The sequence below is a fragment of the Macadamia integrifolia genome, chromosome 5, assembly GCF_013358625.1.
Source record: "Macadamia integrifolia cultivar HAES 741 chromosome 5, SCU_Mint_v3, whole genome shotgun sequence".
Lineage (NCBI taxonomy): Eukaryota > Viridiplantae > Streptophyta > Magnoliopsida > Proteales > Proteaceae > Macadamia > Macadamia integrifolia.
In genome coordinates this window covers 44,541,603-44,554,721 of record NC_056561.1, presented here as the reverse complement: position 1 = coordinate 44,554,721, position 13,119 = coordinate 44,541,603, and the positions used below count along the sequence as shown (strand labels likewise).

Here is a 13,119-nt window from a genome sequence, read left to right as displayed (position 1 = left end):
TCAATCAGACGATTTGGCTGGTGGTGGCTTTTCTTCTAAGATAGAAGCAAAGAGGCTGCTAGTAATAGAGCCGCAAGGATAAGGAAGATAAGGAATTGCAAGTATGAGAGAAAAGGAGAAGTTGTAGGGAAGAGAGAGGAGAGAGAACAATCACATGAGAGAAGACACCTCAGCCACCAGGGCAATTCCAAAATATCAAACTAATCAATCCATTTATTTAATCAACTCAATCATAAAAGGGGGGTTGCTACCTATATATAAAGACCAAAAATAGTAATTGACTCCACAAATGAGGCTAATACTTCATAATATATTTAAACTTCCTTGAGCTGATATAAAAACTAATCTCAAAAGGACTCTTTCTAGATTCGACTATTAAAGGACCCACACAACCTTATCTATATATTTAATCCCGTGTACAGAATTACGACCCCAAATATGGGCCTATAAAGAGGCCGCCAATAAATAAGAAACCCAACAATGCCAAACTAAATTACCAAGGGATAATCAGTCCCAATAGAGTCCATCACAAGCTCCAACAAACACTTAGAACAGATCAGATTTGATAGAAAAGACAGATCTGGAAAATAGACTAAGAAATTATGTCAAATGCCTCCACAAGACTAATATTGGAAAATCACCTGATAACTCACAAATCAAGGCTCAGTAGAGCCCAATATTCTGGTCAAGTGTTGCTCCTACAGTACTTGATAAAACCTCCAAACAGGTGCTGGAATTAATCTCAGGTTGAGGAGATACAAGGGTAACCTGAATTAGGGCTAATTTAGGTGATTTTCTGTAGCACTCAAACCAGCCCAAGAAAAGGGCTCCAAAGTCGATCAAGTCTCTCCTAGGGGCCTCCACAAGACTAATATCTTCAATAGGCTTCTGGTTTGGGAGAAACACCAGGTCCAAATCCTCACAAATCAGTATCGATCTGGGCAGCAGAGATGGTTCCATCCTTCAATTTGTTGTTGTTGATTGGTTATTCAAAGGGGCTTCCCAAGGCTTGTTTGACTACTCAACTAACAATTAAAAGCAAGTAAAACAAAAGAAGAAGAAGAAGAGAAATAGAGAAGAGAAGAATCCAAGTAAACATTAATGTAGTTTCATCATTTTGGAAATTGGAGAAAGAATCCTAATAATAATATGCATTTATAATTTGTAGGTTCTTAAAGTGTTGAGTAAATGTTTGGCTTTTCAAAAGATTGATACCAAACACATCATCTATAGGTACTTCAAGACAAACATGCATACTCATACATGTACTTGTACACATGCTCTATAACTTTGGAGCTTTTCAAATTTGCATTTGGAACTAAGTATGGAGCATATCATTGCATACGCACGTTTGATGACTCATCAGAAGTCAAATCTTTACAGCTGATTCTTAGTCTATTGTCCAGATCTGTCTTTTCTATAGAGCATGTGTACAAGTACATGTATGAGTATGAAGCGTATCATCGCATACGCATGTTTGATGACTCATCATATGAAGGTACTTCAAGACAAACATGCATACTCATACATGTACTTGTACACATGCTCTATACCTTTGGAGCTTTTCAAATTTGCATTTGAAACTCAGTATGGAGCATATCATCGCATACCCATGTTTGATGACTCATCAGAAGTCAAATCTTTACAGCTGATTACCTATGCATGTTCTGGTAAGCTTCCAGTTGTCAACCTGCCCAACTTCATATGGTTTTATGAAAGGTAAGCTCTCACTAGATCCAAGAAACACAATAACACATGCTAAAAAGATAAAGCCCAGAAATGTAGAACTTATCTAAGAAACTTACACAGGTATCAAAAGGATATACAGAACAAAGAAATTCAATATTTCTTATTCAAGTAATTAGAAGAAAATAATACAGTTAAGGCAACAACAAAGAATTCTAACCTGTCCGATGTAAACAGAGCTGCAGTCTTTGCCTCCATTTCTTCAGAAGCATGTCGTAAACCATCTTCATCAGTTACTGTTAAAAGACATGGTTCGTAAAAATTGACATCAACAATTCCATCCTATATTTTGGAGGGGGGATGCAAATGCAAGGAGGGAGGGAGGGAGGGAGTGAGGGAAGGGGGAGGGGAAAATGCAGGGTCCTCAACATGGACTGAATGGTAATTGACAATAAAAAGCATAACAATACAGATAGAACAAAGAAAAAATGTTCATAGGTTTTAATACAAGATAAAAACAAAAAAATACAAAAAAGTACCGACATCCTCTACGGCGATGCTTAATTAAATCCCGATAACGCTCAAAATTAACAAACTCTTCTAGTTCTTCTTCTTCCTCTGTTTTTTCCTGGACCCGAGAATGTCTGGCATCAGATTCTCGGATGAAATCAAGAAGAGCACGACCATCAAATCTGTTTTACAGAGAAGGCAGAGTTAGTTGAGATTGCACGGCCAACAATACATGGATAACTCCAAATAAGCAAAGAATTCACCTGTCAATCAATATATTCTGTTTCCCATTCCATGGTATCCTGAAATGGATAAATAAAACAAACAAATACTTATAAAGACAAATTAGATGGTCAAGCACAAAAATGAGTTTCAAAATACAGAAATGGAACTCTCATACACTATCTCCGATGATATGACAAGCCATACAAACAAATATTCTTTTCTTTTCCTTGGAAAATAAAAATAACGAATAAAATAAAAGATAAAAAGAAGAAAAAGAATAAGCAAAGAGGTGGCAATAAAAATTTATAGGAACTGCACATATCAATGACAGTGAAGAGTTTGAGAATATCTCAAAAGATCATTGCAGTACAGAAGTGAAAAGAAATCTGCAAGTGGGTACAAAAAACACAAATTTAGCTATGAAAAATCAGATTTTAGCACATAAAAAAACTGACCATTTAAAAATTGAGTCAAGACTACCCAATTGGGCCTTGGAGACTTTATTTGGACCACAGATGGGTTCTAAGGGCCTTGGATCACCTGTTTACAGGTTATTTATTGTATTGTCTTGTACTATCTGGGATTATTGATTCTATTGAACCAAGATTATACTCAGGATTGTATCACAGAACTACAGCAAAACAGGGACCACTTTCAGTGTCTTTATAGCAAGAAGAAGCCTGGTGTTCCAATTTGAACAAGATTTCCATGAGGTTCATCATCATGATCTATCAGTGCATGATTTTCACCACTCTAGTGTGGCTGCGCGCCATTTGGGATGAGATGGCACCCATGACTCCTCAGATGGATGCTATCTCTGAGGAGCCGACATAATTTGATGATAGAAATTTTTGAGCTGTTTACCTCTACAGACATGGCTGAAGGCTCCTCTCCTGGTCAGTTGCTTCTCCTCTCTTCTTCTTCTGAATTCCACTGCAATTAGGTGCTCGCTTTTCAATCTTCTATTTCTTCTTCCTCGATTCTAGTTCTTCTCTGGAATCGGGTATTCCCTTTCCCCTTTTTTCACTTTATTCTTGTTATTCTCCTTTTTTTACTTATGTTCTTATATCTTCTCTCTCTTATCCTGTTCTTCAATTCAATCTCTCTATTGAAGTTGTTTATTGCCTGATAGTGAAAACTGCTTCTGAGATTCAAAAATCTGCTATCATGAATTCGGCCTTAGGCTTATTCAATTAGTTCCAAAATTTTATCATCAATATCTGAAATAAAACCTCAGTTCCTGAAGTTAGCTTGAAATTTCAGCAACTTAGTTATCATCTATGTTTATCTGTCTGACTTTAAAGATTCATTCAATAGTTGATAGGCTTGAGAAATTCACAACATTGCATTCTCAACCATTTTGTCTTTAATCTGACTGCTAGATTCTGACTTGTCAAACTTCCTCCTACCACAGCTCTATTCTGTCCATATATTCTTCCCTTCTATTGTTTTTGTAATAATTGTAGTTCTTTGCTAATAGATTTTTTTCTAGAACATGAACTGCATTAAAAGGTTATGGGAACACAGAGCCAAATATGAAGACAACAAACCATGCAATCATGAGAGATCTATCTGATGTAGACCGATCAAGGGGGAAGAGAATAAAGGGCCAGCAGCTAGCCAGCCCCCATCGAGCCCAATCAGTTAGCCATATCACATCCAACCTGGGCCCAGATCTTTGTGTTCTTCATGGACCAGGCTTAGGCCCAGTACTACAGGTGATACAGCCCATGCGTGAGGAGACTACTAGAAGATTTTATTTTATTTGTTTCTATTATAAACACGACCAGTTTAGAAGTAAGATGTTGCCGAAATGTTACTACTTTTAGTTTACCAAGAAGTTAATATTTTTAAATTCTATTTTGAGATATATCTAAAGATTAGATCTTAAATTAGAATTAGTTTTCATTTTATTTAGTTATTATTTTCTAGAGAGAACTCCCTCTCCATGCAAGGGGGGTATTGATTGTTGTCGTTACTTAAAATAGGGCGTGTTACTACAACCCGCGATTTGATGAAGTAAAAGAAAAGCTTGGTTTGAGCCTCGTTGCGGTGAGAGGCCTTGGTCATGTCCCTTCTTCTTCTTCTTCTTCTTCGACATTCTTCTTTTCTAGTTCTGAAATCTTCAGACCTGTAATACCTATTACTGTGGAGTTCTTGGCTTTGTTTTGATTGCTGATTAGAAGGCAATTGGTGATATAACTGCCGGTTGCATGTTGTTTTACCGCTGATCAGTAAACGCCCTGCGGTTCTACTGTTTTGGGGGTTTTCCGGACTGCTATTTCAAGGACAGGTATTCAATCATCTGGTCCTTGGATTGCTGTGGAATTTCGGGGTTTCCAAGAGGTAAACATATGCTGTCATCGATCTTATTTAGAGCCTGATCTGATAGGTGATTAGGGGTAATGCAGGAGTAGATTACAAGAAACTACCCCAGCAGTTTATAACCACAAATAATACAAATAGGTCCAGGAAATAAAGAAATAAGACCATCAAATAAACCCCGAAGGATACAATACTCATACAGGACCAAAACCAACCCAAAACCCAACCCGATAGGAGAAAGAAAGACCTGCTATAGAGCTAGAAAGAGAAAGAGGTGCAGCCAGGTCTGTTGGAGTTCAATTGAGTTGCACTCAGGCGTAGATAGTCCCTAGGGAGGGTACAAAAACCCCCAAAGTTGAGAGGATTCTAACGGCCGGTTATGAAGTTATGCGCTTTCTTGATTTTCAGACATAGGAGAGAAAATGTGAAGAATTTTGCAGGAACAACAACTTGTCTTCTTTCGATAACCTTCAAGAGAGGATCGATTGATATTCTTAGAGTATAGAACCAGTCTTCCAAAGGATCTATAGGTCAGATCTCGTACTTGGGCAGCAATGAGGGTCAATTGGCTTCAAGAACAAAAATTCTTTGGCTGGCCGATTCTAATTTTGAATGCTTTAACAGGTCTGAACTTCTGATAACAATAAATAAAAAATAGAAAGGAAATAAAGTGATTAAAGTAAAGAAGAAGCAAGGGAAGTGGGAGAGGAGGTGGCTATATCGGCCCGGGCTTCTCACCCACAGCTATCTCAGCTACTCTAAGCAAGTGATTGCAAATCTTCTTTATTCAAATCTAAGAAATATCAGTGCATAGGCTACTCTATTTAAAGAGGGCAAAATTACAATCATACATTGGCTAGGAACTAGTTTCCAAATAGGACTAGATACTCCTACTAGAACTCAGACTTCAAATAGAACTAGGACTAGACTTCTAATTCCAACATGGATTATGAATGATTAACTAATAGTCCATATAGGACATTACACTCGATGGGTCCCATGGGCCTTTATTGAATTAAAACAACTTAAATAAAGCACTGAATATAAATCCCGTTTTCCTACCTTCTACCCATATTTTAGGCCCATTAAAGTGGTTCATTTCAAAGAAAACCCATGGGATCAAAGGCCCAACACATACATAACACAACCCAAGGCTTATTTGCAATAAAATAAGTCCAAGTGATTTATCTACATCATAGGGAGTTGGAGGTAGATCCTAATTCTGCTACCTAGTTACTAATTCTGTATTGCTGCTGAACTGAAGACTCCAGCCATCGGACAGGAATGAGTTAATGAGTACTCAAAGGTCTGTTCAAGCACTACCTTTGACCTGAAGTTCAGCCTTAGCAGGTGTGCTAATAGTTAGGTATGTATGGCTGCTATTTTCTGTACGTGACTAGTTGTATGATAGAGATTGGTAATGGGAGCTCTGCGACGGGGTGATACATGCGTTAGTTAGTAATTGTAAGGCCAAGAGCAACTGTTAAAGGGGTACCTATTGTAGGAGAGTTGTCATTGCTTTTAGAATTGGTTGCATTAGTAAGTAAGGGCATCTCTGGTAATGTTTCTGCTTCATTGGATTGATTCTGTCTGCAAAACACTTCTAACTGTTTACGTTCTTCAGGAATATTTCTGGGCAAAAAATTTTGAGAGTGTTGACTACTTTACTATTTTGATCCCCTTTAGATAAAATACCCTCCCAACCCTTTTTTAGTGTGTACATCTCTAGTTTTGCTAGCCGATTTTTTTGAGAAACACTTTTTTCAATGCGGAGCAGTTTTTTCCTTTTTTCTTTTTCCACTCTGTTCTCAGCGCCCCGTTCATTCCACTGGAACACTTTCCAAATACATTTCTACCGTTCTTGCATTCGTGCCTAACAGAAGAACGCCGCCAAAATTCTGTCAGAAAATTACTTACACACCATAAGTTGCCTAAGGATATTTAACAATAACTGGGTTGGACCTGAGAAAAAAAAGGATTTGTAACGCGCTCATGCAGAAGCCTTCCCACTCCAGGTAACATACTAATATTGACACCCATTTCTAAAATTAAGAAATGTACCAATATGAGAATTGGTATTAGTAATTTACAGAAATGCATCAGTGATTCACCATAAATTGCAAAACAAATCATAATTTGTTTCGATCAGTACTTAAACAGCTTATCGTACTTCCCATCGGGATATTGCCAATTCTTTCCCAACAAATACAATAATTAACAGCAGAGCGCGAAACCCTCAATAGTAAGAGCCGAAATGAGAGAGCGACGATTTAAATGAAATATAAGTAGTAGTATAATGATGGGAGAAAGAGAGAAACGAACCCTAGACCAACAGACCATCATCATAATGAAAGGATTACTTTTTGGGGGGTTTTTTCTTCTGTTCATTTCTTTCGCCATTAAACAAGCATTGGGGAGATGGAAATCCTTACAGGCCTTGCTGATCTTCTGTAGCTTGATAGAGGCCATCGTCGCGGTACGTACGGGACCGAGATCCGGCGACCTGAAGCGATTGTTGAGGATCACCACGCCTTTTCGCCAGAAATACAGCTCGTCTCTGAGCTCGCTTCCGAGCAGCGTCCATCAGATCATGGACTTTCCTCTCCGACCGTCTTGCCTCGTGCCACATCTCTTATTCCCACCGCAAGACAAAAATTAGTTCAATTGTCGCAGACGAAACCCTAACCCTAGTAGTAGTCTTGAATCTTCTAACGAGAATTGCAGACCATTCAAATTCCGATGAGGAAACTTCGGGAGATACAAATTGCCCCGTGAGGTACCAAACCAAAACGAAAACAATAACAGCACATCAAGTCCTGTCCCGGGCTTTTTTTTTTTTTTGACATGAAAGCCCTCCACGAGTTTGTTTATGACAGGCGCGCTGATGAAGGAGCCAAAGGCGAGTTCACACCCTCTGAGAGCGGTGATGTGTGGTAGAAAGCGTAGAATATCTGGACAACCACTTGATGTTCATTGCATCGGTGCAGCGACCGGAGATGATTTCCGCACGAAACTATGTTTGGAACCCATTCCTTTTAATTGCCACTATGAAGAGTGGAAATGCTTTGCTTCACTATATTTTTTTTTTTCCCATGCTTTCACTAATTAGAGGGAAAAAAAAAATTCTATCCATATGTCGTAGGAAATGTCTAGGCACAGCTAACGTTGTCAAATCAGAATCGAAATACCCTAAACCAAACCTAATTCATTATAATATGGCTAAATCATGGGTCTGTGTTTATAATTTGGTTTGGTCGTCTGGATATATGCCAAGAGTCATCGGATCTAATCGAAATCAAAATCGAAATCAAAATCGAAATCGGATCAAATAACTTAATGTCATTTTTTTTCACTTTAACTAAAAACTTGACATGATTTATAGGGAAACCCGACATAATTAATCACATAAATGTTAAATTATCATATAGAGTTACAAATATAGTCCACCTGGATATCTCTCTTTTTTTATTTATTTTTATTTTTTTTCTTGTTGCCTTTGGACTCATGAACCGTTAGTTAAATAATCTACTTAACTATGACTCTTAAAGTTTGAAGTGTTGTGTTTTTCCTCTTCTCACGATTAGCATAGGAGCGGCTCTTTGTCTTAGACAAAATTGCAGTGGCTGAAAGTGACCTTTATTTATTTTCTATGATTTTCAGGCAGCAAATTTGTCAATCTTTCTCAACAACATTACAGCAGGTCGGTTTTCCATCTTCTACAATGTTGGATTTGTTTGATTTTCAATCTCCAATAGCATTGCAACTTTTTGTATGAGCTTCTTTATTTTTTTGATATATGTGTTTTTTCTTGAAACGGAACTTTAAAATTATTGTTGTTTTATCTATAGATATGATGTTAGGATTCATCCAATCTGCCACATTGCAGATAATTGGACGTTTGAAGCAAATCTCAATGGGCCATTGGGCTAGAGACCTTTGCCCTTATGTATTGCTTGTTCCCAAATAAGAAGCATAAATGGACTAGAACCGAATAGGTCTGAGTATGAGTATCAATTTTTAAAACTGAGACCAGACTTGATCAGGTTTTGGATCACACTAACAATCATTGGAACTGAAACCAGAACCAGACCGAATACCTTGTTACGGACCGATTGACACCCTTAGACACAGCAAGGTGTGGAAAGACCCTGCTATCTTCGCCATCTTCGCCATTGCTGAGTATTTTCATGTCTTGTTGTGTGTGGGCATTCCTACTCCATACTGGCAGATTCCTCAATTTATTGAGGGCAAATGTAGAAATTTTGCAAACCTAAGAACACAGTAACCCTAAATTGGACCCTCTTCCCCTCTAGTTCCCCCTCCCCATTTTGACAAAGAGGCTGACCCTCTCCCCTTTCAACTTTGGTTCTCCTCCCCCTCTCGTTGAGCTCAAGCCTTGTCTAATACATATTGGGATCAATGTCACTCTTCTGCATTGGTCTTCAACGTTGAGAAGGGTTGGAAGGGCTAATGGGCAAACGGAATTCGGCTAATGATCAACAGTGGCAACAAGAATGCTGGGATTGTCAACGGGCTCAGAGGACAATCGAAACTCTTCTCTTTCCCGAATTCATCTGCTGGAACTCACACGACAACCCCTCCATGCCCCACCCAGAAATCTTTGTTTAAAAAGAAAATTGCACTATTTCACCAGGCAAAATGAAGTGCTATGTAATGGCGTTAATTGGTCGATTTTGTATGGCTTTGATCTATTACTAGGCTAACTGAAAACAAAATCCTTAAATGAGAGTTTCAATCTGATTGAGAATGGTCCTTTTTTTACCGACTTTTGTTAACAGCTTCTAATCGGGTTCAGTCTGGTCTGACTTAAGTTGACATGTATATGTAAGAAAATTAATAAGAAAATCCTAGATATTTTTCTTATCAAATTGCTATCGGTATAATCCTGGTTTTTATCGTATCACCGGATTTTATATTTCTTTTTACTTATTCGATTTCAATTAAAATCAATAAAATCGACAAAATAATTATTTTTTAACGTTTTTTCTTTTTATATATGAAAATTTGAGTTCACCTCTCTCTCTGTCTCTCTTACTCTCATTCTCAGTCTATTTCTCTCCAGCTGCGGCCTGCCCCCTGATTTTGTTGTTGTTCTGCAGTTTAGCAGGTCGAGGGTTTTGGACTCTCTCTGCGCGAAGACGAAGCAGATCCGCACAAGGTCTGCTTGCGAGGTCTGATTGCCAGGTCTGGTTCCCTTTAAATCTTGACAGACGCCGTTTTATGTGGGTACGTTCTCATCTCAAACATCTCTTCTCTTTCTCATCTTAAAGGGTAATTTGCTCCCTGATTCATCTCTGTGACTTGGGATTGGGGGTGGGGTTTGTAAAGGGAGAGGACAAGGAAGGAAGCATTCCATTAATCCAATTTGGCTGTGACAGCCCCCACTTGTTTGTCTCTCCAGATGCTTCGTTACTACTGTTAAGGAGGCTTTCCTTCACTCCCCCACCCCCCCCCCCCCCCAATTCCCTTTAACAGTGGAGCGAGGCAACCAGAAAGGCCTCCGCGGCCGGAAGCTACGCCAGCGCCCTTGCGGAGGTCCCGAAATCAAACCGAACTTTTGTAGAAAAACTTTAGGGTTCGGAATTTGGACAAAGAAGAAGAGCCAAATCGGTCATTCGGGTACCCTTTTTTTCTGGTTTCCCCCTTTTTCTTCTCCCTCCTGTTAATTCTTTCGATGTATTACTACTTACTAGTATGTTGTGTTATTGTACTCCGATTGATTGTTCTTCCAAAGGAAATTCACTTGGAAAGTTAGAGCTATCCTAATTTCCGAAACAAATCGGTTGGTCCATCCTGGATTGATTGGTTTTTAGTTCTTCCAACTCCAGTTCTGATCAAGGAAATTATTGGAATTCAAATTGTTTTCTGCTTCCACGCAGTCTGAGAAGATAGTAGCTCTAACTCCAAACCAACATGGATCCCATTCGGCATTCACCTTTGCCTTCCAGTGCGCAAAAGCGATGTCCTGATCTAAATTGAGCATAGACTTGAGATGCACCTAGAATGAAAAGTATAGAACAGGTCAGTTGAGTAGTTATAGCTTCCATCAGATAGATACTACAGTAGTAGAGTAGACAATGCCATTTTCCGACTCCTGGTCAAACCGTAGATGGGTTTAAAAGTGAAGAAGTGTTATCATATGTAATCAAAAGCGTTTATTGAAATTGAATTGAAGTTTACATGGAAACCAACTGGTGTCACCTATACCATTGCACAGTTGACACCCATGGTGAAGATGGCATTTTATGTAAATATTGGTTTCTAACATAAACAATTTCGTTAAGTGCGAACCATACAGGTTTCTGTTTCTTCCAGGTTATAAATTTTTTTTTGTTTGGGGTTACCATACAACATTTAAGAGGCAGAATCACTCCAAAAAAACAGAAATGCAAAAAAGTGTGCCAGACCCAGAATCAAGTTTAAAAAATAGAATCGTTACAGTACAGAGCTTAATATCAGTTAATTGTGTTTCTAAGTTGTTGGCTACATGGTGCTGTTATTCGAATTGTTTTCTTTTGCATCAGGAATTCGAATTCCATTCCAATTCATATTCTTATAGGAGTTCAAATCTCAATTATACGGTTTGAATTTGAACTCATCAACCAACCACAAAATTATTTAATGGGCTACTCTGATTCTGACAGTCTCTGAGCACATCTGTATATATATATATATATATATGTGTGTGTGTGTGTGTTCTGAGTTCTCACGCATCGCCATTCTACTTTTGAAATGAACCCATTTCATCTCATAGCTTACTATCCTTTTTATGAAGTTTCAGCTTGTTTCGACTTGCTTTTATAACAGCACAAGTAACTTAATAATTATCACACAAGCTATTTATATCAAATGAATTTCTAAAATGTGATAAATCGAACCATCTTTGCCAATCATATTAGGTTGAGAGGAAACAAGATAAAGTTATCGAATACTAGTTATGTAGCTAACATTATAAGATAAGCTGACAGTACTAGATGATTGAGAAATAGGGTTAAAAAATACTGAATGTTGATCCCCATTTCCGCTGCCAGAATTTCTTAGAACACAGATCAGCTGCTTCAGAAATCGACTACTGGGTTATTTATTCTGATATAGATTAGCTTTATCTGTCTTATCTTCTGCATTGAGGCAGTTCAAAAACTGTAGGTGAAGCATTAGCAAACAAAGTAGCATAAGGATTTACATTTATGCTATATTAAGAACGTTTCTTTCCCATAGTAAATGCACTTGCGGAGTTTTTCTATCCTAAAGGGATGTGCTTATATAATGAGCTGAATTTTCCACATTGAGTTAAAGTATGTGGTTCACAAGTTAGAAAAGGCCAATTGTTTTTGCCCTTTGACTTCAAAGAGGTCTTGGAATGTCTCTCGGCGCACGTGGGCATCCATCAAACACCCACCTACATTGACAAAGGAGGTTTTCAACACTGGTTGTCAAATGGATGATTTTGAGTTCCATTTCCAATCAATGGCTAAAGAAAAATTAGCCATTGTCACTATTTGGCCCTATCTTAGTCTATTCTTTCTTAATAACCATAGCCTATGCTGCTTTTATGGTCTCATGTAGCATCTTATATGCAATTCCCCCCTCCTCCAACTTGCCCCTCAGCCTTTGTTGACAAATGGAGATCTTTCCGTTCTTCTTCCCCCCTCCAGAAACCAATTTGGATTTTAAACATAATTTACAAAACAAAACTTTTTTTTTTGGAAATGGAAATGGTGTGAAGATGATCAAAATGAGGCCTTATTGTTTTTTTCTGAGCAATTTGAGATCCTAAAACCGAGGATTTATTCTTTGCAGGCAGTAATACTTACTTTTTAGTGAACTCTGCGAGGTTTGTTGTCCCAGCCTCCCAGGATTCTTGACAGTGAATCCACAATTTTTATTGAGCTAATGCTCTATATCCTTTCATTAAAACTTCTATTTTCTTCCTCTTTAGTTCAAAGAAGAGTTAGAGAGAGCTGTCTCTCATGATGTATCCTTGAGTGGAATTTTTTCTATTGTTGTAGGGAAAAGAATGGGAGGAATGGGCTCTGAAGCCATGCAAGCTGCTAAGGTGTATCGCCACCTTCTCAAAGCTGTGGACAAACACATCGGTAAGGAAGAACACAAAAGACACTTCAGAGATTTCATAACTCAAGAGTTCCGGAAGAGCTCTGAATTGTCAGATCCATTGGCTGCTCAACAAAAAATAAAGCTTGCTCATAATTACACATATCTGCTCAACAGTGTGCACCATCAAATGGTGTGTTTCTTATACATGCTCTTCTTGGCTGAAGTATATGAACTCTATCAATGCAATTTCTTTGTTAGTTATTTTGGGAATCAAATACATTGTTGTTCCTGAAAGGG

The 13,119-nt window shown here is 38.2% G+C and overlaps 2 protein-coding genes across 4 annotated transcripts in view; one reads left to right on the top strand and one right to left on the bottom strand.

The window, feature by feature from the left end:
* The window catches only part of LOC122079055 (CLK4-associating serine/arginine rich protein-like), a 38,084-nt gene extending 30,318 nt beyond the window's left edge, over positions 1-7,766 (bottom strand). The window contains exons 1-4 of one of the 2 annotated variants that reach the window (XM_042645295.1): positions 7,179-7,766; positions 2,460-2,498; positions 2,230-2,378; positions 1,907-1,982 (exon numbers count right to left, since the gene is read on the bottom strand). In XM_042645295.1, coding sequence (XP_042501229.1) covers positions 1,907-1,982; positions 2,230-2,378; positions 2,460-2,498; positions 7,179-7,375 — 461 coding nt within the window. In that variant the 5' untranslated portion in view covers positions 7,376-7,766. The remainder of the gene's footprint in view (positions 1-1,906; positions 1,983-2,229; positions 2,379-2,459; positions 2,499-7,178) is intronic. The other variant, XM_042645294.1, reaches the window with a different exon arrangement.
* A 2,002-nt stretch (positions 7,767-9,768) lies between these two features.
* The window catches only part of LOC122078140, a 5,713-nt gene continuing 2,362 nt past the window's right edge, over positions 9,769-13,119 (top strand). Inside the window, exons 1-2 of one of the 2 annotated variants that reach the window (XM_042643999.1) lie at positions 9,769-9,993; positions 12,777-13,012. In XM_042643999.1, the coding sequence (XP_042499933.1) occupies positions 12,785-13,012 (228 nt within the window). In that variant the 5' untranslated portion in view covers positions 9,769-9,993; positions 12,777-12,784. Of the gene's footprint in view, positions 9,994-10,220; positions 10,387-12,776; positions 13,013-13,119 lie in introns of those variants that run through there. The other variant, XM_042644000.1, reaches the window with a different exon arrangement.